Source organism: Alosa alosa, chromosome 3 (genome assembly GCF_017589495.1).
Source record: "Alosa alosa isolate M-15738 ecotype Scorff River chromosome 3, AALO_Geno_1.1, whole genome shotgun sequence".
Lineage (NCBI taxonomy): Eukaryota > Metazoa > Chordata > Actinopteri > Clupeiformes > Clupeidae > Alosa > Alosa alosa.
In genome coordinates, this window is record NC_063191.1 from 19,540,596 (window position 1) to 19,565,607 (window position 25,012).

The 25,012-nt window shown below is 41.7% G+C and overlaps 1 protein-coding gene across 13 annotated transcripts; it reads left to right on the forward strand.

The window, feature by feature from the left end:
* The first annotated feature begins 311 nt into the window (after nucleotides 1–311).
* Nucleotides 312–24,295, forward strand: LOC125291957 (LIM and senescent cell antigen-like-containing domain protein 1). 13 transcript variants are annotated; one of them, XM_048238991.1, is made up of 11 exons: nucleotides 312–411; nucleotides 15,766–15,925; nucleotides 16,703–16,769; nucleotides 17,016–17,136; nucleotides 17,239–17,388; nucleotides 18,386–18,536; nucleotides 19,260–19,352; nucleotides 22,020–22,068; nucleotides 22,415–22,490; nucleotides 22,833–23,011; nucleotides 23,495–24,295. In XM_048238991.1, the coding sequence occupies exons 1-10, from the start codon at nucleotides 383–385 to the stop codon at nucleotides 22,969–22,971; spliced, it is 1,035 nt and encodes a 344-aa protein (XP_048094948.1). In that variant the 5' UTR covers nucleotides 312–382; the 3' UTR covers nucleotides 22,972–23,011; nucleotides 23,495–24,295. The 13 variants fall into 13 exon arrangements, with proteins under 13 accessions (XP_048094948.1, XP_048094951.1, XP_048094953.1 ...); XM_048238994.1 differs by lacking the exon at nucleotides 312–411 and adding an exon at nucleotides 2,336–2,503; XM_048238996.1 differs by lacking the exon at nucleotides 312–411 and adding an exon at nucleotides 4,338–4,355.
* Nucleotides 24,296–25,012: the final 717 nt, after the last annotated feature.

Below are 25,012 nucleotides of genomic sequence, written 5' to 3' on the forward strand. Positions count from 1 at the left end.
AGGTTAAGGCCTGTCGTGGAGTACAGATGCAAGTAAAAGCAAGTACAATCCATTCTTAGTAATTCATGGCAAGATCAAGCTTCGTCAACATGTGGGCAACTTAAAATATTTGCGGATAATGTGGACACGTCGAACCATCCCCACCTAAGACAGGCTTGCAGTGATTCCCAGCTTTTCTCGCAATGTTGAGCAAAGTTCTGCGGGGCGGGTCTATCTCGGTTGGATTAGCCAACAGTTTTGATGCAGTCAAATCCACAGGAACCGAGGTTTCTCTAGCCGTTACAGGCAGAAGGATTTAACTGTTAAATTGATAAGACTACACTTTTTTAACCGACGAGCATCTTGAAAGAACGGACGGCAATCAACAAATTGTTCACTAGGGATGCTGGCTTTGGCGGAAATGACCGGCAGGTAAATGCATATTTTTGGAATGAAAGTAATCATATTTAAAGGACGTAGCTACTGATTCGTATAATGCACTATATTTATTATTATTAGTAGTAGTAGTATTGCATTGACGTATGACGTAAATTTCCTAGTAGCCTAACTGCGTTGATAGGCTAGTGACTGTAGTGCGTCTTCTATCTTTTAAGGGCTCAACATACTTCTGCGTCAACTCCACACCGCTGCTGCACCAAACACAAAATTAGGGCTATTCCAAGGCTTTCACTGATAATTCACGTGTAAACTACATTAGCGACGATAAGCCTTCTGTTTCAAGGTTTTGTTCAATGTCCTTTTAACTCTTTTCCGAGCTCAGACCAGCAACTAGACTAGACCTAAGCCAATTCAATTTACGTATAGCCTAGGCTAAAGTCATACATTGAATGAAATGTCTGTTGCCTGCAAATGTCTTCAACCCCACCCTTAGGGTGAACCCCCAGCAGATCTAGAATAATTGCATTTTCTGAGTGCTATCGTTACAGCAACTCCCAAGGAAGTGTGGTTATTAACCCTCATATGAACACTTAGTCAAGTCAACAGAAGAGCTTTGCATGCGGTGTGTGATATGAGGAGTGGAACCTCACTGGAATAGTACAGTAAGTTACAAGTACGAAATCAAACTTTACAGTTGGCTTTCTTTGGTATGAGTACAACCAGAGCCCATTTACATATAAAAGGGTCTGAAATTGTATGGTGCCACAAGTGCCCATTTATTTAACATGAATGAATATTTGTATTTGACTATGACAGTCATGCATTATAGTTAATTTAACTCTGGTTACAAGTCCGAAGCGCTAACCAGTAGGCCACGGCTGCCCCTGTTGTATATCTGGCAGACCAGCCAAATATAGGAACCTTGCTGAGAAATTGAGTGATGGATGTACAATTACTGAAAGTCCAACTTAGTTACTATCAAGAATTTTGGAGTCATTTTGACTCATCTAACATTCCAGTCTTACATCAAGGCTATCACCAAGACAGCATCTTACCATCTAAGCAATATTGCTAACATTAGAATTTCATGCTTTGCAATTATTGTAAGGCCCTGTTTTCTGGTCTTCCTGATTGATGAAGTGCTATATACTGTAAATGTCCCCTAAATGCTCCCTAAATATTTATATTCAGAGTAAATTGTGTATTGAGATGATCTCTATTGCACTTTAGTTCAGTTATAGTGACCGCCACTGGGTGGAATTGGGTTTGCCCAAGATTTTTTTTAATAACACTGTTGTCTTGGAGGTGTACAGACAGGGATTGATTGTGTTATGGCATTCACTGACAGAGTTGTGACTGACATGTACTTAGGTAAAGTTGTTCTACTAATAAGTAAATTCATGTGTGTGTGTGTAACATCAGTGACACTGATTAAAGTTCAACATTGCCATCTTACCACTTACATCAGCAGTACATTACATGTTTGTATAGGTGTAACGCACATAAATCGACCCTGCTTATTTTATTGTAGCACCATCTAGTGTTCATAGTTAGTAATACAATGTGGGATTGTGGTAGGGCCTTCTTACTCTATAAATAGCTTCTGAACTGTAGTGTGGCCATTGGAGGATTAGCACTGTATCTTCATCACATCTAACAACATCTAGTATGTGTTGTTTGTGTCAGAGGTGTTCGTGTTTGACAGATGCGATATGTTCAGTGAGTGTGCAATGGTGAACCACCAGTAAGCCACATCAGGAAGTTCAGAGAAAGAGGAAGTTATGGTCTTATAGTTAAGAGATGAAGTGTGAGATGAAACCTGCTACTTAAGAGAGTGCCTGTAGCACTAATGGGTTCATTGAGGACTATGTGACTGCTTTTCCAGACTATTTGACTGAAAACCTTATGAACACTTCTCTGATTGATCCTGTTTTTTAGGGCTTCTAATAACTTCATTATGTATGAAACCATCAACTAAGGGAAATGCCATCCCGTTGTACAGGAAGTGATGTGGCTTTTCTATTAGAGGAGCAGTGACAGACAGGCAGTCTGTAAAGTAGCTGAACAGAGAGATGTGAGGACTTTACTCTTTAACTTCAGCATACAAATTCTGCATACACATTTGGTAAGATTTTCTTTACTTTTCTGTACTCATCTGCATATAATTTTAGTGTGAACAACACACACACACACACACACACACACAGCTTGTCACTGATAGAGGCAAATAAGTATCTTAGACATTTCCTCTTTTAAATCATTTCTGTGCAAACATCACCTCTGACTCAAGCTGATGGAGACCATCTAAAATGTACAGATTTATGGATATTACCATTTATTTATCAAAATCTAATCTAAAAATTGTTTTTCTTGTATTTTCTTTGATTTTCTTTGATAGCCTTGCAACTTGTTCTCCCCATCCTGGAGAATCATGAATTGCTTTACAGCAATTGTGCATAGCTTACTATTTTATAAAATCGATATTACCTTGAAAGTTGACATGGCTTTTCAGAGATGACATTTGCCAGCCATGTAGGCTGCCATGTCCAGGGGGGTGGTTCTAGGCATGAGTGGTATTTATGACAGTTGTGCAATATACAAATACTCTGCAACTGCAGGGGAGCCCAGTAGCAAAAAAAGAAAGAAAATATAACTGCATTGGATACCTCTACGGATGCTGGCAATCCATGCCCTAGAGGTGAGGTCAGTTGACTGCAGTTCATTTCAGGCTCAAAGGAGGGCAGCACATGTACTGCTAATCTCATGGATCTGCATGGTGTCCGTTAGTCACCCTGTGGCAGCCTATGTACCAATATCCGACAACAAACCCAAATACAAAACTGCTATGTGATATAAAATAATCTATGGTAGTATCTTAATGGGTTCAACTCTGCATATGTGTACATTTCTATTTAACATCAGGCATAACAATTTATGTCCACTCATTGTCATATAGTCTGTTATTACTGACAGATGCTACCTACTGCACATTGTATTTTTCATTGAGTAAACATTGATCTAGTTTAGATCAAAATATGCTTTATGTTTTACAAATTAAGTTTGTTAACCTACAGTAAATGACATTCAGTTAACCACTTTTATAATTAATCTTCCACTTTGAATGGTGATAATGTTAGGGTGAAATGTTTGCCCTCTGTTTACAAGCCCCACTGTGATGGTTCAGCTCCTTTATTCAGCCCATAAACTGATGACAGTGGCCCTTTGTTGGAGTTGTTGAGTGGGTTGCATTTTCTGTGCAGTAAACAGTGAGGCTCCACACTGTGTTGTGTGTGCACATAGAGGGGTCATGGTGTAAGTGCAGCTAGTTGAGGTGGAATTTCGGCAGGTTAAGGCAGGAGCAGACGAGAGACTGGTGCGGTGCTGACACTCCAAACACTCTTAAGGACAGACATCTCCTCAGGGCATTCATATCTCCAGAGCACTGCATGCACATACCTCACCTCCTCTACCCCCCTATAAAGCTCCTGCGCCAGAGAGGAGCTCTGTGGGAGTATGTTTTACACCACTACACTCACTATGGTGTGGCCATCAATAATATATTGTTTCTCTTCTTTCTTTTCATTGTATTTGCAACTGAATGATGGTTTGTAGAAGACATATGTTCTACTGAATAGCGTTCCTGTGCAGTTAATTTATGTGGTATTCTCTTTTGCCAGAGCGTGTTTGAGGGTTGTACTTTTTCACTCAATCCATAATAGTTTCTATTCAGGTAGAAATCCAAGCAACATGTTTGGACTGTTCTATCTTCCATTTGATGATGAGTCTGTCATTCGTGTTGATTAGCTGTGTGGGGGTGTGGGGGCAGGGCTCCAGCTGTGAGCCAGGGCTGTGCCTCTCTCTGTTGGGTTCTGCTTCAGGTGGTTGCAGTGCAGCAGGTTCTCTGAGGAATGCGGACACTGTGGCCCTTGTACAGGCACCTCTTCATCTCTCTCTGATCCCTTGGAGGTCCTGACATGGTCAGTGATTTACACATTACTGAGATTAAACAAGGCTTGTTGAAGCATTTTACCATGGGTATTTCTTAACCTCGTTATCTACGTTTTTAGTTCATTGAATAACAGGAAGTAAGAAATGACTAAGTTGTCTTTCTGACATGTCTGATCTTTTATGCACTGTGATTCTTGGAAAGTTTTTGCTAGAAAAAAAAAGAAAGAGAGAGTTTTGGGTAGTATAGTATATAAGAGGTTAGCAGTTTTATCTTAAATATTTGCTTTTTGTGGTTGTGGCATATGTAGTTCAGTCCGAATACTTTTTTTCTTTAAGATGGCTTCGGACTGGGCTCAGTGAATGTGCATTGTGCAATGGCTCAGTCAGTTTCCTGTGTGGGTCACCCATGGGTGTGAACTTGCAGTAGTACAGCAGCATGTCAGGAGTCAGCTGTGTGTTCTCTACACACATGACCCAACAGGCAGCTATGATCCGGGTGTGAAGAATGCAGTCAAAAGTTTGGAAATGTATGCTGTTAGGGGGCCTACTTGGATTTTGGGGGCCCAAGAAGGTGTGGTTTTTTGCCAGACATTCATAAAATGGTGCTGTTAAAAATGTAGTGTTGAAATATGGTGTTGGAAAAGACAAATGGCTATCCACTTGTTATGTGTTGTTTAAGTGTTGTTTATATGCTTTTATTAACAAGACAATTGACAGGAAATAAACATTCATCTGAGTTCACTGATAGTGTTTGGCTTTGGAAAGCCCCTCCACCCTCTTTTTTTCTCTACTCAGACACACACACACACACACACACACACACACACACACACACACACACACACACAAAAGCTCACACACTCGACACTATGCAACTAGTGAGATAGGGCTGCTTATCAGCCAAAGGGCAGTGGCCATCTTGGACTGAGACCTGTGGTGGGAGGCTCATTGTTCCTCCTGCTGTTTCTTTCCACTTGCGGTCGGAGTGGTGAGAGTGCGGAAACCGATATCCTATCGGGGAGAAGCGGCCCGTCACTGAGGCGTCCTGGCTCAGTGACACGGAGAACGGAAGAGGGAGTGAAACAGCGGGGACTTCGCCATGTCCGAGCACAAGGACACGGAGGGACGACTAGAACGCCACATGCTGCCCAAAGGCCCTCTGTACCTGCACCACCACAGGACAGGCAGAGAGGGGAGGAGGGCCAAGCAGCTGATAGGTAACCTGCAGCTGAGCCACTCCCCACCGCGGGTCATTCCACAGGGTGTGTGCCCTGGAGGTGTGTGTGTAAGTGTGTGTGTTTGTGGCAGACAGGCTGGGAGGGAGGGAGTGTGGAATGTTGCAGTCTGCTGCTCGGTCAGAGAGTGAAGGGGAGCTCGCTTGGAGGGGTTTGCCCAGGTGTGATCGGTCCTCTGTTCTCTGGCCTGTCTGACTGTGACTGGGAAGCCTGTGTGGATCAGTGGCACTTGGACTAGGGAGCCGTGATAGGAGCCCATACACAGGGCTGTCAGACTGGCCAAGGTGTGGCCGTCTTCTCCAGGTGGATATGAATTCGTTGCGGCTAAAGGAGCTATCGAACTCTGACCTGTACAGGCGCAGGCAGGAGAGGCCAGACAGTTATGCAGGGAGCCTTGCTCCGGAGCGGCTCAGGTGAGCTATATTCCCAGAGTATTTGCCTCTGCAGGTGTAGGAGACACTAGGTCAGGGCTGTGTTACATGCTTACTTAGAAAACCATTGAAGTCATTGTTGTTTATAATGCTGATGTGTGAGAATGTTGAGGTGAACTTCGGTCTCGAGTAATTTCATGTACACTGGCCTCAGCAGTTTACATAGTCCCCCACATTGTTGACTGCACCAGGATTTGAAGGTGAAAGGTTCCCTCGGGCATGGTGGTCGTGCGAGTGTGCGTCTTGCGGCTGAGCGGTGATCCTGCAGTGATTAGAGCTGCCTGAAATGCCAGGAATGCAGCGTAAGCGGCTGGAGGTGACTTTAGTGTGACGGGGCACTTTGTTGCATGTGACGGTCGAGTATAGACAGCCCCTGTGTCTCTCCTGAGGGTGACCCAGCTAAACCTTGTGATGCTTACTCAATTTGTTAGTAAGTTTGTCCTCTGATGGGGAGGTTTTTGTTTAATATTTGGATGTGTTAGAATTAGTTCATTATATGTCTGTGCCCCACATTTTACTTCTTGGTTACTTCTTCAGCAACTGTAGAGACAGTACAATGCCACTTGTAATTGCCACTGGCAAAAGCAGGTACTATTCCCTGTTTTAATGTGACTTTTCTGGCACATAAAAATGATCTCCAAAATCATGGTCATGTCCACTTTCCCCGTACCTCCTCCCATGCCCTGCTTCCCTTTCTGCTTCAGAAGGAAATGGAAAAATGTGCTCAGAACTGTAATGGAGTAGAAGTGTCCACTGTAATGGAGTATTTTGTTTTGTTTTGCTGAAGCCAATGAATTGAATAAGATTTAGATCTCAATGGGACTTGCCTGGTAAAAGGATACATGTTTTTACACATTCAAAGTAGTTCTTGAGAAGGATGTGAAATCTATTTGCATGTTTTTTATCCTCTTATTTCATTTTATTTGAAACCCTTTAACTGTGTTTGACCTGTGCCTCTTGTATACAAAATCATCCTGACACCATTCTGACTCCATAAACATTCATATGTTTTTCATATTTTTTCACCAAGAACATTTTGCAATAAGACTTGATGTAGTTCCCCTTTCCACAGTTACTATAGTTACTGTTTACTTAGTTGACGGAGCATGCAGGGTTTGTTTGGCCAGGCTGTCATGTTCCTGGGCCTTACTGAAGCACTCCAGCCCCTTTGTTTACCCAAGGCCAGTTAAGATGAGTTGGTTTGTGTACAGAAACCACTGCATTGTACTGTGTGTGATGCAGGCTGTCATCTGTACGTGTTAGCCTCGCCTGTTTTTTAGAGTTTGTGCACACAACTCCAGAAGGGTTCCAGTTCAGTAGTCATTCCATAGTAAAATCGCTCATTACACCTGTGCCAGAGGGGTTTTTTAGGTCAGTCTGATGACATTGGTAATTGTTGGAATTGGCAAGGTAGTGTAGAGTAGATCTTGATTCTAGATGCATTTGCTGATGGCTTCACTTCATGGCTGTCCGTCACCAGCTTGGTTCTAAGGAATTCTGAGGGCACATGGGAGGGTGTACTGAAACCTGCTGTTTCCTCCACCACAGTCTGAATAGTTATATCGGAATTCATACGACTTTTAGGCCTATGTCAATCTTGTTCGACATTCGTCAGAATTTTGTACTGGCGGAAGTTATTCCAAACATTTCACTGGAACTCCAGAGAAGTTGGGAGCACGCTCACTGATTAGCGTTTATAGCATCAGTCGGTGGAAATGGAGGAGAGCTACAAAGCTAGTCAGTCAGTCAGTCAGTCAGGCTAGCTGTGTGCTGTGGGTGTGGGCTTGTTTGTTGTTGTTTTGTGCATGCGGGTCAGTTCAGACTGTCACCATTCAACTCTGGGGTATGAGTCTGATATTGGCCTCATTTGACAACTACAACAGCCAAAACAAAAAAAAATGCGAATTTGAGCAAAAAATTAAATAAAAACGTAGCTTACGTTTTTATGTTCCACATGCTTCCTTGTCACTTCATGTTTCCTTTGTCCCTTGTAATGTTCATTAGTTGTATTACTACTACTATTACTATTTTTTGTCCAAACCTCGGAAGCCAACCTGTGACCACTTCATTTTGAAGTCAGTCACTGCCTTTTGCATAGTGAATAATATGACTTTGTGATGACAGTGGAAGGGGAAGTTGTTGCTTGTTCCACCTCTGCTTGTCTCAGCACAAGATCTCATCTGAAGATCTCATGTATGGCTTAACATCTTACCTCATGCCATTTCAACTTCCCCGGAATCACCAGCTTTATTCAAAGGGTTTTGATAAGCATTCATTATAAAGCAGATTACTGTGAAGGATTTTTCGTTTCCTCAGTTTTCCAATGAATCTCAGTGGAATGAAGACACTTGGATCGGTGTTTCGTCATGTTCATGTTTTGCATTGCGTTGTGCAACTCACAACTCAAAGATGTGTAAAAAAAACAAAGACAAGCATGAGTGCTGCCAATATTTTGCTCACTTGATTTATTGAGTTTCGTAAGATGTTCTATACAGGTGTTCAGAGAAAGATGATTAAGAACAAACACTTTTAATTATATTGTATCTGAGTGTCCATACATTTCAAACTGCATACAATGTAGTTAATTAACCTTAACCCAAATAAACTTACCTGGACAATGGTTGCAATCCTTTACGTGCTTGTCCCAAAAAAAATTCTGCTTTCATTCACAATACAGCTATACAGCCCTTTTCCCTGAAATGTTACTAGGTCTTGAGCTGAGAAATCTGCTTCACTATGAATACTTCACTGCAACATCATTGCATCACCCTCACTGGTCGCTGATTAGGCCACCTCAAAAGTGGCTTAACGAAGCTTTATGCAAACAGGTTTTCCTAAATTTTTAACCGCAGCAGAAAACTGAGTTGGGTGGCGCCAGACTAATTCACACATGACCCTGTTGCTGAATATTTCAGGGATAGACTCCATGTGTGAAAACTGCTTTAGTTTAATATCCTATACATTTAAGTGGCAGGATGTCTTTTTCATACAAATGGGGTGTATGCGTGTGTGTGTGTGCGTGCGTCTGCTTGCCTGCATGTGTGTGTGTGCGTGTGTATGTTCGCTTGTGAGTGTGTGTGTGGGGGGGTAATGGAGTGTGTGTGTGTGTGTGTGTGTGTGTGTGTGTGTGTGTGTGTGTGTGTGTGTGTGTGTGTGTGCATGGGTGCGTGTGCATGCATATGCCATATGTCAACTGTGTGTGTATGTGTGTGTCTTTATGTGCGTGTGTGTGTGTTTGCCTGCTTGCCTACATGTGTGTGTTTTTATGTGTGTGTGGGTGTGTTTATGTCTATGTGTGTGCGTGTGTCTTTGTGTGTGTGTGTTTAAGCGTGTGTGTGTTTATGTGTGTGTGTGTTTATGTGTGTGTGCATGTGTCCGCGTAACTCTGTGTGCGTGTGTGTGCCCACTTGAGTGTGTGTGTGCCTGCATGTGTGTGTGATTAAGCGTGTGTGTGTTTATGTGTGTGTGCATGCGTGTGTGTAACTGTGTGCGTGTGTGTGCACGATTGACTGTGTGTGTGTGTGTGTGTGTGTGTGTGTGCCTGCATGTGTGTGCATGTATATTTATGTGCGTGTGTTTGCGTGTGTTCATGAGTGTGTGTGTGTGTGTGCATGAGTATAGTACAGTCACTAAATGTACACATATAGTAATTTATTGTATGGTTCTCCAAGTATGGAATTCTATGAAACTTGGCATGCATTCAGAGGGTGTCATAATGATCCTACACTTCAAATTCCGTGCAGTTTTGAACCTGTCAGCTAAAGATGCCATGCCTCGTTTCTGCTTTTTCATTTTTAACTAGGTGGCGCTATACATCGAATGAGTGGATATGGGATGGGTTGGCATGGCCCCTGGAGGCCAACATACAAAAAAATGGTCATCCTAGGCTCTACGGTTCTCGAGATATTCACAGAAAACTTTGTCCGGCCATCTACAGGCCAGTTGGTGTACAGTCACTAAATGTACACATAAATTCTTTTATTGTATGGCCCCCCATGAACAGAATTCCACAAAACATGGCATGCATTCAGAGGGTGTCATGATGATCCTACACATCCAATTTCATGCAGTTTTGACCATTTCAACTAGAGATATCTGTGATTACAACACCATTCTTGCTTTTTCATTTTTAACTGGGTGGCGCAATACATCAAATGAGTGGTTATGGGATGGGTTGACATGGCCCTTGAGGCCAACATACAAAAAAATATGGTCCTCCTAGGCCCTACGGTTCTCGAGATTCACAGAAAACTGTGTCAACCCTACCCTAGGAGGTCCAGTCCAGGTCCTGCTTCGCTGTACCCTGGAAATCCAGAGTTCTCGCGAGAGCACAATTTGAATTGTGCCCGCAAGATACTCTGGCCACGAGCAATGATCCAAATTTCTTCTATCTCTCGAGCGAGAGGGACCAATCAAATCGGTGTAGGCGGGGCAAAGGCGAGCTACACTGATGACTGACACTGATGAATTGTTGTGATTGGTCGTAGCGTTATCCAACTGCGTGCAGTGAGAGTTTCAAATGCATGCTTGGTGCCGCCCCTCGAATTGGGCCCTTTTCATTACTCGTGGCCAGACCCTTAATCTGAAAGATTCCAGGGTCTGGTTTACCAGGCTAGCTTCGCTGCGCAGCGGTCATAATAATGATTAAGTGATGCGTAGTGGAGAGAAAAGGTCTAGACCTCTACTGGTCTCAGAACAGCATTTTCCAAATTCAGAACTCCAGACTTATTATTTACATTTGCTTATTTAGCAAAAGCAAAGCAACTTATGTCAATTATATTACAAGGGCTTGTTACATTGTCCCCGGAGCAACTCAGAGTTAAGTGCCTTACTCAAGGACACAACGGTGGAAGCCAGGAATTGAACCCACACATTTTCTGGCTACTGCATGATAGCCCAGCTCCTTAACCACTATGCTACCACCGCCCACTTATGGCCACTCCATCTGCTGAGAGCAGCCCAATGATTGTATACATCTGTGATGTCACATCTTGATGCTGTAGTCCCAGAGTAGGCTTGTAGAACGATAACAGATCAGTAAAAGTGAGTAGAGGTGCAGACTCTATTACTGGGCAATTTTGTATAAAACATTATTCATATGATTTTGGGACTACAGGGAGCTGAGTATGATGAATGAATAGGAAAGGTTGTGTCATCTGTTTCTACTTGTATGTGTACATCTTATGACCGTGTGGCACTGAGATGTTAATGGACTGATTTATTTTTACCTCATCAATATCAGTTGTCTCCAGCCATAAAGCTGAGTGGGTAGATGTAGCTCATCCTGCCGTAGCAGGGTAGTATGTCTATGGAACCGTATGCAGTTTGTTACAACTGAGCACTTTTTCGTGCAGCTTTAGTTGTTGCCAGAGTAAGATTTTTTTTTTTTGTGGAAAAGTGTTTTTATTAGGTAAATTCTAGTAAATGAGCCTGAATTACCATTAAGTCTGTGTCCAGTTCTTTTATTTACATAACATTACACCTGATATGTGCTGACTTTGATATCCCTCTAATCAGTGGCCTCCAAAGCCTACTTAAAGGCTTAGTACTTGTGCCCAAAAGAAAGCTGGGTGAATAGACCATAACACAGAGACAATAACACCATGTTTCTGTGGCTACACCTGTTGTTGTGGAATGTCAACACTGGCCAATAATAGGCCCTGCATTTATGGCAGTGCCAGCAGCTCCTTCAGTAGAATCCATTTGAGTGTTAGTCAAGTTCCACGACACATAAGTTTTCTTCTCTTCTAGGCATACGGATCCATGAGGGAGACTACTTCAGATTCACTCAGAATTACTAATTTGGACTATGTCGGCTAATCATGGCTTTTACTGTGGGTGGAGATGTCTGTCTTTGGATCTGATTGCACTGTTTGCAATCAATAATTTGCTTCCTTCTCATTTCAGTTGCTATCGCCAGAATCTTTTTTAATCAAGGACGCTTGGCTCATGCACATCCTGTGTGCACACTGTTTTCTTTTTTAGTCTGCACATGTTTTGTGATTGTGTCAGTGTCTGGAACCTAGCCTGCAAATGTATGGGCCTGTTCTTACAGCCACAATAGGCCGGAGCAGGCACACAGGCAGGATGTGTCGATGCCTGTGACAGGGCAGTCACTTTCCAGAAGTAGAGGAGGGGGGAGGGGGCTGTGCAGAGCACCTACTGTGCACAGTTACATGCACACACACACACACACACACACACACACACACACACACACACACACACACTTACACACAGTGGCAGTTGCCAGCACCTAGTTTGGAGATGAGACTACTGGGCGTCTATTTGTGGAATGATGAAAACATGCTGAAGTCTGGAATAGGAGAGTAGGTCCTCCCTCCTTTCTGTTTAAAAGTCCCCTGTGGAGCAAGATTGTACAGGGACAAAGTAGTTACACATGTTTCACTTTCATTCATCACTTTTTTTTCTAGTACTTGTCTCAAATTAAATAGAGATTTCCTCGAGATTTGGAATGCTGTGCTCATATGCTTTGGTGCTGTTGAAACAAATCTTGAAACAGGATCTGTCATTTATATGAGTGCCACTGAGATGTTGAGCAGTCTCATAAACAACTGTCATTTACTTTCATGAAGCCAGTGACTTACAGTTTGGACAGCAGCTGTAATCTTTAACCATTTGCGTGTCTCTGTTGGCAGTAACATTCATGCACATTTGTTTGCAAATGAAAAAGTATATATTTTTTTATTTGTTTAATTCTTAACTTAATATATTAGCAAGTATTGCCCCACCCCTATGCAGACACATAAACCTATAGTGTAAACATATACTAGGCTATATTTTGTCATGCTTCATGCTCTTTCCTCACAGTGTATTTGATTTACATCTCATCCTCAAGTGTTTTGTTTCTCAACACAACAAAAGCATTACAGATTTCACAATCCAGTCCTTGCAGCCTATGGATCCACTTGTGCTGGATGTTTTTGAGACCACAGTTTATATCCCCCAGCTGCTGAACAGTCGCTAGATTCCTCTCTAGAAGGGCCAAACACTCTCGGCGCTTCCCTTGGACGGTTGTGCTCGTGGGAATTTGCTTCAACTCTCCCATGATCTGATGTGACAAGTCACGCTCGAGAGCATGTTATCCACGCAGGTGCAGGGGTCTCGCACAAGCCCTCTTGCAGACCCTTAGAGCAGCTCTAATCATGTGGCACAGTGAACTCTCCCTGCTCCAGGCTGTGCCAAGGGGTGGGCTCTTAATTTGACAGAGTGACCTAGCCTGTAGCCATCTCTGAAGAGGGGGTGGGGGAAAGGGCAGAGCCGGCACTGGCTGAGGCAGAGAGACTAGCCGACTCCAGGATTAGGGAAGTCCCTCTCTCCCACTGTCTCAGAGTCTGGGCAGCCCTGTGCACTTCACCTGCTGCGCTGAGGACGCGTAAGGGTCTGTTCTCTGCCGTGTGGTTGTTGTTCTAAATGGAGGTCCAGGGCAGAATGCTTCCTCCAGTGATTCCTGAGGACGGTGAGCCGCAGGTGGAGATGAATGGAGTTGGGCATGTAAATGGCGGAGATGCCGAGGTGCCCATCTCCAAGTCTCAGAGGAGGCAGAGTGATGTCAAGGTGTACAAGGAGTTCTGTGACTTCTACGCACGCTTGTAAGTGTTTGACTGTTTGAGGAAAGTGTGTTGTGCCAATATGTATGCTGCACAAATGTTGAGGTTTGATTTATGATAATGGGCACTTGGTATTAAGCTGTGTGCTTTTAATGTTTTCAATGACATTAAATGTTAAATCCTGTACAAATATTTGCTGTGTAAATGAGTGACAGACTTGTGAGACTTTTTAAACAACATATCAGTGACTATTCTGTAATTAATGCCAAACAGAAATTGTCTGTTAAATGCATCTTTTTCTTTGTTGAAAAAAATAAGTAAGTCTGTCTCAAGTGTTTACTTTTTGCCAACAATGTGCATATAACAACACCCTTGTTTCACCTTGTTGAGTCTATGCTGCGCCTATCGCTGTGGCGTTCCTGCTGACAACAGTGGAATTGAAGTCAAGGTCTGTCTTTTATTTCTGTGGTGTCTTTACAGTCTGCCTCCTTTTATAGGCATCGCAGTGCAAAGCACCCTGGGTCTGGGGCCATCAGCATCTTGGCAGCATGTCTGTATGTTTATGCTACTGGTGCGTTTCGTTTGGAGCCAGATTTTGGGTGTAGCTGCCAGGGGTTTGGCGTGAAGATCGTATTTTTGGCCTGTCAGTCCACACGTCCCCTTTGTTTGCTGCTGTGGAGTCACAGCCAGCAGAGGTGGAAATGCTCTGGGGATTTGTCATTTCCTCCCAGTGTTCCCAGATCCAGGGAGTGTCTGCCATATTTATCATGTCTGATGTCACAGAAGAATGACTAGTCTGCCTGTTTGTTAATGAGTTGCACTGAGCCATGAGAGCAAGTTTGCCTTCCCGCTGACAGCTGACAGAACAATGTCTTCAAGGGTCACATCCGATGATACCGCTAACTACAGGGTGGTGCTCTTGGCTTTCATTATTGATATAAAGTTTGAGGTAATAGTGATCAGCTGAAAAGGCTGGAGTCATGAAGGAGGAATGTATTGTGCTAAGCATCACAGCAGCGCTGCTTTTAAATGTGCCTTCAGCCCCAGCGCTGGATGAGATGATGCAGTAGTCTTACTATGTGTTGAAATGGGAGCATGAGTAGTTTCCTGGCACCTCTTGGCTTTTACTAGAGCAGGGCCATACATGGATCTTTGGGCTACGTGTTTTAAATGCTCCATGAGATATGCTGGAATTCTGACCTTTTAAACTGACCAGCGTGTTATTCTCACACCAAACATCTGATGAAAGGCATTTTCTTTCTCTTATGTCTATCTTTTAAAATCCTTTATTTGACTTGATTCTAGGTTTTAGTATTAGCTGCTGCTTAGGTTTTAATTTTAGCTGCTGCTTGGTGAATTAGAGGTAGTTGTCTGTGAACAATACCCTCCGTTGCCTCCATCTGAATTTGATCAGAAAATGGCAAGTGTGTGAGATTTGGAAAGTCTCATTGTGATAAAGTTCACAGAGATTAGGTGCAAACCTACATCACTCGTATATGTTTTCACAAAGGATAAAATGAGTCATGCTCTTATTGAGCCTGGCATGCCCATTGTGTCTCCGAGTTTGATCTTGTCTTAGGAAAACTCTAAATCCCAGGCCAGAGATTGACATGTCAGGCCAATATTTGCTTCTGCAGATCTAAACAAATAACCCTAACCTTGCTTGTTTAAGAAACTTGGGTCAAACTGATATAACAGCACTATGAATTCCACACAAATGGACAAATATCCCACCCTTGTTGACAACACACGCCTTTGATGTGTTAACATGGTCAGATGGGTTTTCAATGTTTCAATATTTTTTGAAAGACATCCAGAGGCTTCACAGAAAGTTATGACTACAGTGGTTCTAATCCTCCATCGCTCTGAATTCCTGCTCTGTTTCATTTCACAATTACCGGTATGTTTAGAGAACATGGGTCACTTTTCTCTTTTTCTCAGAAAAGCAAACCTGATGGATACCCATTCAATGCTTATTTATGTAGATTACACAACATTCCTCTTTAGTTCACTACTGTAGGCAATGGCAACATCATGGGGGTCAAATAGCACAGACACTGATTAAATATGTGCCTGCTCTGTCTTTTAGGAAGACTTGGAGAGGTCTTTTAAGAAAAGACTGAATGTAATTGCACTGGATCACTATAGTCTCCTACCCAGCCATAGCGTGATGCTAACGGTTTTATTGTGTTGTTTCTACAGCAACATGGCAAATGCTTTGGCAAATGCCATCTGTGAGCGCTGCAAGAGTGGGTTTGCTCCGGCGGAGAAGATTGTGAACAGCAATGGGGAGCTGTACCATGAGCAGTGCTTTGTGTGCGCTCAGTGCTTCCAACAGTTCCCCCAGGGTCTCTTCTATGAGGTAGGCTTCTGCAACGAGAACAACAACAGATACAGTGAAAGCTCTACCACCGTGTACATATATGTGTCACTCACTGCATCATGAGAACTATAGGCATGTTTGGGGTTTTATCCAGTACTGAAAATATTTTATTAATAGATACATTATGCCTTATTCAATTAAGATATGCTATATTTGTGGAGAGTAACATAATTTTCATAAATTATTTCATGAAAACACCTCTGCACAAAATGGTATGTGTACACTTGGTAAATGCAGATCTAACAATCTACGCTCACTGGGGGTCACAGTAATAATCACATAATTAATATTCATTTGAATGTTTCTGCTGACCAAGCCCTTGCTCTGGTCCCCACGCTGAGTCAGAATTGAACACAAGAATAGCAAGGTGGCCAGCAGCCACTACTGCTAGACCCATGAGAGCATCATATCCTTTCTTGCATCTAACATCAAAGTATTGCCTTAGGAGCAGTGAGTGCACTTCCAAACCCACCAGAGGAAATAAAGTCAGTTTGTCTTTGAAGTGTGCTGTAGTGCTTATGTTCTCTCTAAGTTGAGAGATCAAACCATGTCCTTAGCCTAAAGGAGAGCTTTGACAACTAGGTGATGAATAGATATAGAGTACTGATGGCTTTGAAAAGAATAGCTGTCCCTTTGTGTTGTTCCAGTGACATCTAAACATACAGGTCAAACAATGATTATGCAATACATATGCTGTTCAGGTAGGCATCAACATTTACAAATGATCACAACCCCTCTCCCCTCTCTCCCCTTTAGTTTGAAGGCCGTAAATACTGTGAGCATGATTTCCAGATGCTGTTTGCTCCATGCTGTCATCAGTGTGGTGAGGAATATACATTACATTACAACCTACAGAAAATTCTGTTTCTATATGAAGGAAGATCTATTTTAACAATGCCTATAGTTCATCCACCCTTGATATGTATTGTGTATTGTTCAGTGTTCATAACCTGTTTTAATTTATATGTAACGTATAATATTTAACAATACATTTGACAATAATCTTGTTTTCCAGGTAAAATGATTTTTATTTATTCTACACAAATGTAACGGTGCTGTATGCTTGCAGGCGAGTTCATTATTGGCCGTGTTATTAAGGCCATGAACAACAGCTGGCATCCTGAGTGTTTCTGCTGTGATATTTGCAGTGCTGTTCTAGCTGATGTAGGCTTTGTGAAGAATGCCGGAAGGTGAGTTCAGACAAGCTAACTATAGATTTGCTTTCACCTTTTTACTTAAATGAATGAATTCATTTCCATGACAAATAACTGCTCAACCCCTTTTTTTGATAGACACTTATGCCGGCCTTGTCATAATCGAGAGAAGGCTCGTGGCCTAGGCAAGTACATTTGTCAGAAGTGTCATGCCATAATTGAAGAGCTGCCTCTGATCTTCAAGAATGATCCATACCATCCAGACCACTTCAACTGTAATAACTGTGGGTCAGTAAAAGCCTTTTCTAATGGCCCCATACTTTCCCTCTTTTGCATTGTTGACATTCACCTGAAGAACTAGATGTAGCAAAATTGTATAGAAGCAACCTTAGATGTAGCAACCTAGAGTCAGTAGATGGATTGGTTATAGTGGAAATTCCACAAGTTCACAAGTTAACCTTTCATGTTCTCTTTTGGGTCATAACATCTGTCAAATGTATTACCAGGAAAACTTTGATTTAGCCAATACTTTCTTAAGACTTTTCTTAATTTTATAAAGAATTAATGTCTCTTGTGGTACTAAATTCCCCAAATTGAAAACTTACTCAGAAATATAGGCCTGTGTATCTACTATTAGAGCCAACGGAAGCAATAACTTAAGACACTTAACATATTTGAATGTTTTTTCATTGTCTACTTGTAATTTGATCGGTCATCCGTCTGCACTGTCAGTATGACGTTTTACTCATGAAAGTCAGCTGGAGTTCTTTGCCTTATAAGTGATGGAACAGTTTATGTGGTAAAGCCAGAGCACATTCTCATATGCCAATTCCTCTCCTAAATAAGAAACAACACGAGGGGCAAGAGTTTGTATTGGCAGAGAGCTAAGTTAAACAGCATGTTACAAGACAGAAAATTCTTATTCACTGGAATCACTAGCTGTTTCTCTCACTGTAGTGGACTTTAAATGACTAAATACTGGCCTTTAAATGTAGGCTAAATGCCTGTCGTGAAATATCTTCCTGAATGACATGTAATATCTCTTTACTTTACTACATTGATATATTCAGCAATATACAACGGTTGGTGATGTCCAGCTCTGGCCTATGTTTGTGGATTCTCTGACCCAAAGCACATGACCACACTGAATTACTGAATAGCCGATATGGCTGTCTAAAACATAATTAAATTATATAGGCATGGCATAATGTGGCTTTAAACATTATAGTGCCTATTTTAAAAAATGAAGATAGTTTTGTTGAGTTGTATGTTTTTCTCTGTGTAGTAAAGAGCTGACTGCAGAGGCCCGTGAGCTCAAGGGTGAACTGTATTGCCTACCATGCCATGATAAGATGGGTGTTCCTATCTGTGGTGCCTGCCGCAGACCCATCGAGGGCCGTGTGGTGAATGCCATGGGCAAGCAGTGGCATGTGGAGGTATGTTATCTCATGTCATTCGATCACTGTTATACTTGCCAATGATAGAAGCCTTAAAATGGTCATACGATGTTATTATGAGCTTTTCTGTATGAAACCTAAATAGTATTTCAAATATGCAGTGCTTCATAATGTTCCTCAAATCAAAGCTATGTTCATCTATTTCCATCTTGTTGTGTTTCTGTTCCCATCAGTACTGTGTTCTTTTCTTCTGTCTCCTGTCCATGCTATTTATCTCTCTCTCTTCTTTCCACTGCTTCCATCCTCCAGCACTTTGTTTGTGCAGTGTGTGAGAGGCCCTTTCAGGGCCACCCATACTATGAGCGCAAGGGCCATGCCTATTGCGAAAGACACTTTGATATGGTGAGGTGGGGAGGGACTGTCTCTTGCCATATGCTCGTCTGCATTCTGCCTGGCTTCCTTTAAGCACAGCCCTGCTCATTGCCAACTCTTCCCCCTTAGTTTCACAGAACACCCTCTTCAGCGATGAGACTGACAGGACCAATATTAAAATATTTCTGTATTTTGTAATGAGTGATCGCCTTCTTCTGCTAGCTCAGCATAGGGGTTAGTGTTTGCTCTGAGCAGTCCTGGTATGGTGCTGTCCTCCTCTCTTTCTCCTCTGCCATCCTGTCTGCAGCTGAGTGTACGCTGCAAGTCCTAATATGACTTGTCTGAGAATGAAGGTGACCTAACCTATTGACTGGGCCTGTGTACTTTCAGCATTTTGTGTGCGCTAAGTGTGAAAAGCCCTTCCTGGGACACCGCCATTATGAGCGCAAGGGCCTGGCATATTGTGAGACACACTACAATCAGGTAATGTTGTAATACCATCTTAGAGGTGTCCAGAATCAAGGAACATTTTTTTTAACATTTGGGTCCCTGTCTTTCTTGTAATAATTCCCAAAAAGTCTGATAATGCTGCCATGCCTATTGAGTCATTCAAATCAGAATCCAGGAAAATGGTTGCTGCACTATCTCCGAATTTTACTCAAAGTTTGTCTACATAATGTATGTATCCTAATCCTAAAAGACCTGTAAAATATGTTTGATCAATTCCAGTGGTTTATTTTTTTCATTTTGCCTTGGATTCTTTACACTTTAATTACATTCTTATACTTTGGTTTCTTCATTCTTGCTCCCGAGGAACTATATCTAATTATCTATGGTGCAACATTGTTACTTTGTGCTTTGCCCATACATTGAGCTAGTTCCACATACAGTAGATCTTCTCTCAGGGAGAGCTCGTCTGGAACACCATTCATAACCATTTCCCTCAGACAAGAAAAATGTCAGGCCAATCAGCGACGAGAGGGGAAGACGAAACCGTAACTTAGTGTGATAAACAAAAGCAGCAACATCTGCAAACATAAAAAAAAATGCAGCTGGAAAATGCAGAAATGTATTTATAGCAAAGGTAGACCCACATACATTGTTTCCCACATACAAAGTTAGTGCCCGTTGCGATGCAAGTGTTGGAAACGAATCCCAATCATGAATCACCAGGCTCTATTTACATCGTGAATGAGTTTGGATTTTTCTAGGCTAACCCCATATACCATTTTAGACTGACTGAAAAACACATCCTTTCTTTGTTTTACCCTTAAACCCTTTGTGCCCATTATATGTTAGTTAACATAAAATATTGTAGGCTACTTCAAGAACAACACTGATACTAAATGTTTACAAAAACATGTTTAATGGTTCACGAAAACATGTTTGTCTTCCATCCTACAAACTTTGGGCTGGCTATGAATAATACTTTTTAAGTATAAGTATAAGTAGATACAGTAGATAGATAGATAGATAGATAGATAGATAGATAGATAGATAGATAGATATTTATTGATCCCCAGGGGAAATTCAAGGTCTCAGTAGCATACAGACAACACACACACATTCACTAACAGCAGAACAAGTAATTAAAAGTATATAATATAAAAACACAACTAAGCAATAAGGACAGTAGAAGATAAAGAATCTACTAAATATACTAAAATACAAATTATACTAACTAACACTTAATCTAAATCAATTCTAAAAACAGTATCCAAGTATGATCCCGTGAGGGAAATTTGGTCTCTGCATTTATCCCAATCCGTGAATTAGTGAAACACACTCAGCACACAGTGAACACAAAGTGAGGTGCACACACTAATCCCGGCACAGTGAGCTGCCTGCTACAACAGCGGCGCTCGGGGAGCAGTGAGGGGTTAGGTGCCTTGCTCAAGGGCACTTCAGCCGTTCCTACTGGTCGGGGTTGGAACCGGCAACCCTCCGGTTACAAGTCTGAAGCGCTAACCAGTAGGCCACGGCTGATCCCTTTTAAGATATTATTGGCCAAACATTGCATCCCAGATAATGTGTTTTAAAAGAGTATGAAGGCCTAGGATTTGAACAGAAATATTTTACAGGACTTGGTTTTGGGACCCATTCATGATATTGACTAGCCTGGAAATCCAGACCCAAACGCAACTGGATAACACTTAGGCCTACCCTGACAATCCAGAGTTCTCGCAAGAGCAAAATTTGAATTTGCTCAGCGAGCCGTCTTCTGTTTCTCTTTTAAGGCCAAGGCTAAGTTGTTCATTGTAGCGGCCAAAGCCGTTTCAAACAACTGGTGTTCATCCGCAGCCATCTTGCAATGTTTACTGACTGATTCCGGACTTTGACGTCGCAAAACTGTCGTTATCTGTTTAGCTTGCCTCTGGCCCGCCTGTATCAGATTCACCGGTGTAATTGGTGCAGCTTGGCTCCAATGGCATGGGTAATGAGCATCATTACTGATTGCCAGAGAGACTCGCTGAGCAAATTCAAATTGTGCTCTCGCGAGAACTCTGGATTTCATGGTAGGTATACTAGGTTTGAATAAATTCGGAAATAGTGCAGCAACCTTATCTAGTTTGATGTGGAATGAACCTATTGGAACTTTGCATGTAGTGCTGAGTGCAACACTGGCTAAACATATGTAAATGTGAATGGCTAAAAGTGTGTGATATTGGTACATAGAGCACAACCAGCCATGCTTTTAGTATTGCATCTGTTAAACTGCCATTTGAAATAGAGTATGTTTTGAAAGTGCAAGCTTTTAGTAGTGTAATAGCACCATCTGTTGGAAGAAATGGGCATGTGCATGTTTTTGTAGACTGAAGGACATATAGAGCCCTGATTGAAATGGCAGGCAAGGTGCAATGTCTGTCAAAAAGTTCACATCCTTGAATTATAGCTATCATGTAGCATATGGGAGTATTAAGCTGACTCATCAATGTGTTCAGTTAAAGTCTTGCCCCTGGTGTTAAATTAGCAAGTCAATTTTGCCCTGTTATTCAATTAGCTTAATAGACCTAAGACTTTGCACCTTGCCCATCATTCAAATTAGGGTCCATACGTGCCTCCATTTTCTGCCAGTACAAATGCAACTTACTGACACAATCAGACAAATTGCCAAATGCCTCATGATTTCTCTCTATATACATCTGACAGTTGTTTGGTGATGTGTGCTACCACTGCAACCGTGTAATTGAAGGAGATGGTGAGTGTTCTGGTTTACAATTCATTCGTATTGGAAATGCCTCTATGATGTGTTTTATCCATACATACATACATACATACATCACATCTATTCATGCTGATTTCAATTCATTCATATTGGAACTGACAACTGTATATGATGTGTTTTAATCTACATACATCCAACAGCATTGAGCATTAACCTTGTTGAGTTGTTATGTTTTTTTCTACACTTAGTCAGCAATTAGATGCAACTTCCAAAATAACTACCTCTATTGTATTCCCTGAACACTCCGCAGGCAAACATGAAACACCTAAATCTAATATTAAAACTGTTGTATGATTATTTTTTCTGGTTCCCTTTTTAGTTGTTTCTGCCTTGAATAAAGCATGGTGCGTCAACTGCTTTGCCTGCTCAACCTGCAACACCAAGTTGACCCTCAAGTAAGTTTTTAAGTCTCACGCACACACACACACAACACACACACACACACATTCATAATATATGGAATAAATGTGTAAATTGCATATTATTAAGTGATCTGTATGGACTACGATGTGACGGTGGCTATCCTGTCCAGTGTATGTTTCTTTTCTTTGTGGGTAATTAGCTCATTTTCTCAGCTGTTGTGTTGCATTCTCTCTCTCTGTACCCATAATAATTTCATGCCTTTCTCTCTCTCTTTCCTGTGGCTGCCCTCATCATCTTCTGCACTTCTGTGCTTTCTGCTGTTCTCCCTGTACTTCCCCTTTCTGTGTGTTGGGCCTTGGGTTGTACTCGCTCAGGGATAAGTTTGTGGAGATTGATCTGAGGCCCGTGTGTAAACACTGTTATGAGCGCATGCCAGAGGAGTTTAAGCGACGCTTGGCTAAGCGTGAGCGCGACTCCAAGGAAAAGAAAAAGAAAATGGCTACCTGTCTGTAATTACTATTTATCTTCCCTATCTGCTTCTTTCCATTCATTGGTTAGTGCCATTTCCTGTCATCTTTCTCTACCTGTGTTGCATCTTTCAGTTTGGTTGTGTTGAAGAATTTTCCATCTTTTATCATCTCCAGTGTATGTTTCTCTATTTCACACATAAGAAGTTATAACCTTAGTAATAACCTTTTCTTTAAGCATTTTTATACATTTGAATGTTAATCTAGCCTCATTTTGGATTGCATACTCTCATCCCCCACACCTTATAGTGAAGTATGACCACTATGTATGAGTCCTCAGCCCATGATTGATTTCAGAATATTGAGGGATAACTACAAATATTAGTTGCACGGACAAACATAGTAAAAGAGTAGTAGTAGTAGTAGGAGATAGCTTTTTAAATAGCTGTGATTGTAGGCTTCAGCGTGATCTGGTATACATTTATGCCACTCTTGATAAATGTACACAAATTTACTGTTAATCAAAATAGGTATTGTTTTTTACACACAATTTAACTGTGTTTTTACAGGAGCAAATTTGTTGAATTTGATATGAAACCGGTGTGCAAGAAGTGTTATGAGAAGTTCCCGCTGGAACTGAAGAAGCGGCTTAAGAAGCTTGCTGATACGCCTGGACGAAAGTAGACAGCAGCATGCATTTAGAGGAAATGGACACATCTGCTGTAGAGGACAGGATCTGCTTCTTTATGTTTTATGTATGGCTCATTTATTTTCACTATGACCTTTAATGAAAATGTGTGTATTATGTAATGTATTGCATTAGTTGACCTGAAATTGGAGACTACTGAAATGTTCCTCGAATACTCTCTTTTTTCATAAAGTCTAACCATTTCATGAAATGCTGTTACATGTTGGGATGAAAACATAAAGTGGAAATATAAAAAAGTAAGAATTAAGAGGAAACACTTGCTCTCTCATAAACTTTATTGAGATTATAAACAATCAAATCAGTATAAAATAATGCCTCAGGTACAATAACCAAAGTATGAATGGCTTTTTTACATTTACTCTGTCTCCTGGTTCAGTTACAAGTCACTTAAGTTTGCCATTGATGAGATTTATTTGTTAATTATAGCTTGCATTTTGTATTGTATAACAAAAACAATGCACATTCCTGTTTATGATGTGACTGATGCAACGTTCACAGCTTTCATTATCATTATTAATATTTTGCTTTTATTTATTTGCCAATATTAAAATGAAGATATGTGCCATTGCAAATAGACAACTTGTTGGCATGATTTGCCTCCTGATTTTAGCCGCATGTGACATTTAAAAACAATTGTTATCCAATAAAAAATATAATTTCACCTCCTTAGTGTCACAGATCTATTATTATTAGATTGCATGGCTTTTGCACATTTGAAGACTGGTTGCATGTTTAGTACCCTGGAGACCATGGTTCAAGGCCAGGTGGGGTGTTCTCTCCCTTTGCTACATATGGTGTCAGGAGTGGGGTGGCATGCCGTGAAGCCATCAGAAGCATGTCCAAGGTGTCAGCCATAGGAGGTACACCTAGGATAGCTCAGCCCTATGAGAGCATAGACATATGTCTATGTATGAGAGACCCCTGAGATGGGTGAACGCGGGAGGTGTTGGTATAGAATGCATGTTCAACCGTAGTGACGCTACTCCGCCACACTGCACTTCCATTCCGGAAACGCATCCATGCTTCATATAGCCTAGAAATCTAGACGCGCCCCTAGCGGCAGCAAATTACATTTGCTGGCAGGGCTAGTCTAGCAACTCTCCGTTGGCTTGTGAGCTGCGGAAACCTTATTCCATATAGCCAAAGAGGTCTAAGATTTTTTTAAATTATGCATGATTTACTTTTTTTTTATAAAATTCGTAGGCTGATGCCTGGCAGCAACAATTGTGTTTAAATGTAGGTTATTGCTTCAGCCTCTAGCTCAGAAAGGGGCCTGCGTGCGACTGGTAGCTTGAGAGCAACGTGTTGGAGACTTATGGTGTAGGATGATGACTTTTTATTGGCAACAATATTAAACCAACCAACAATATAAATTATT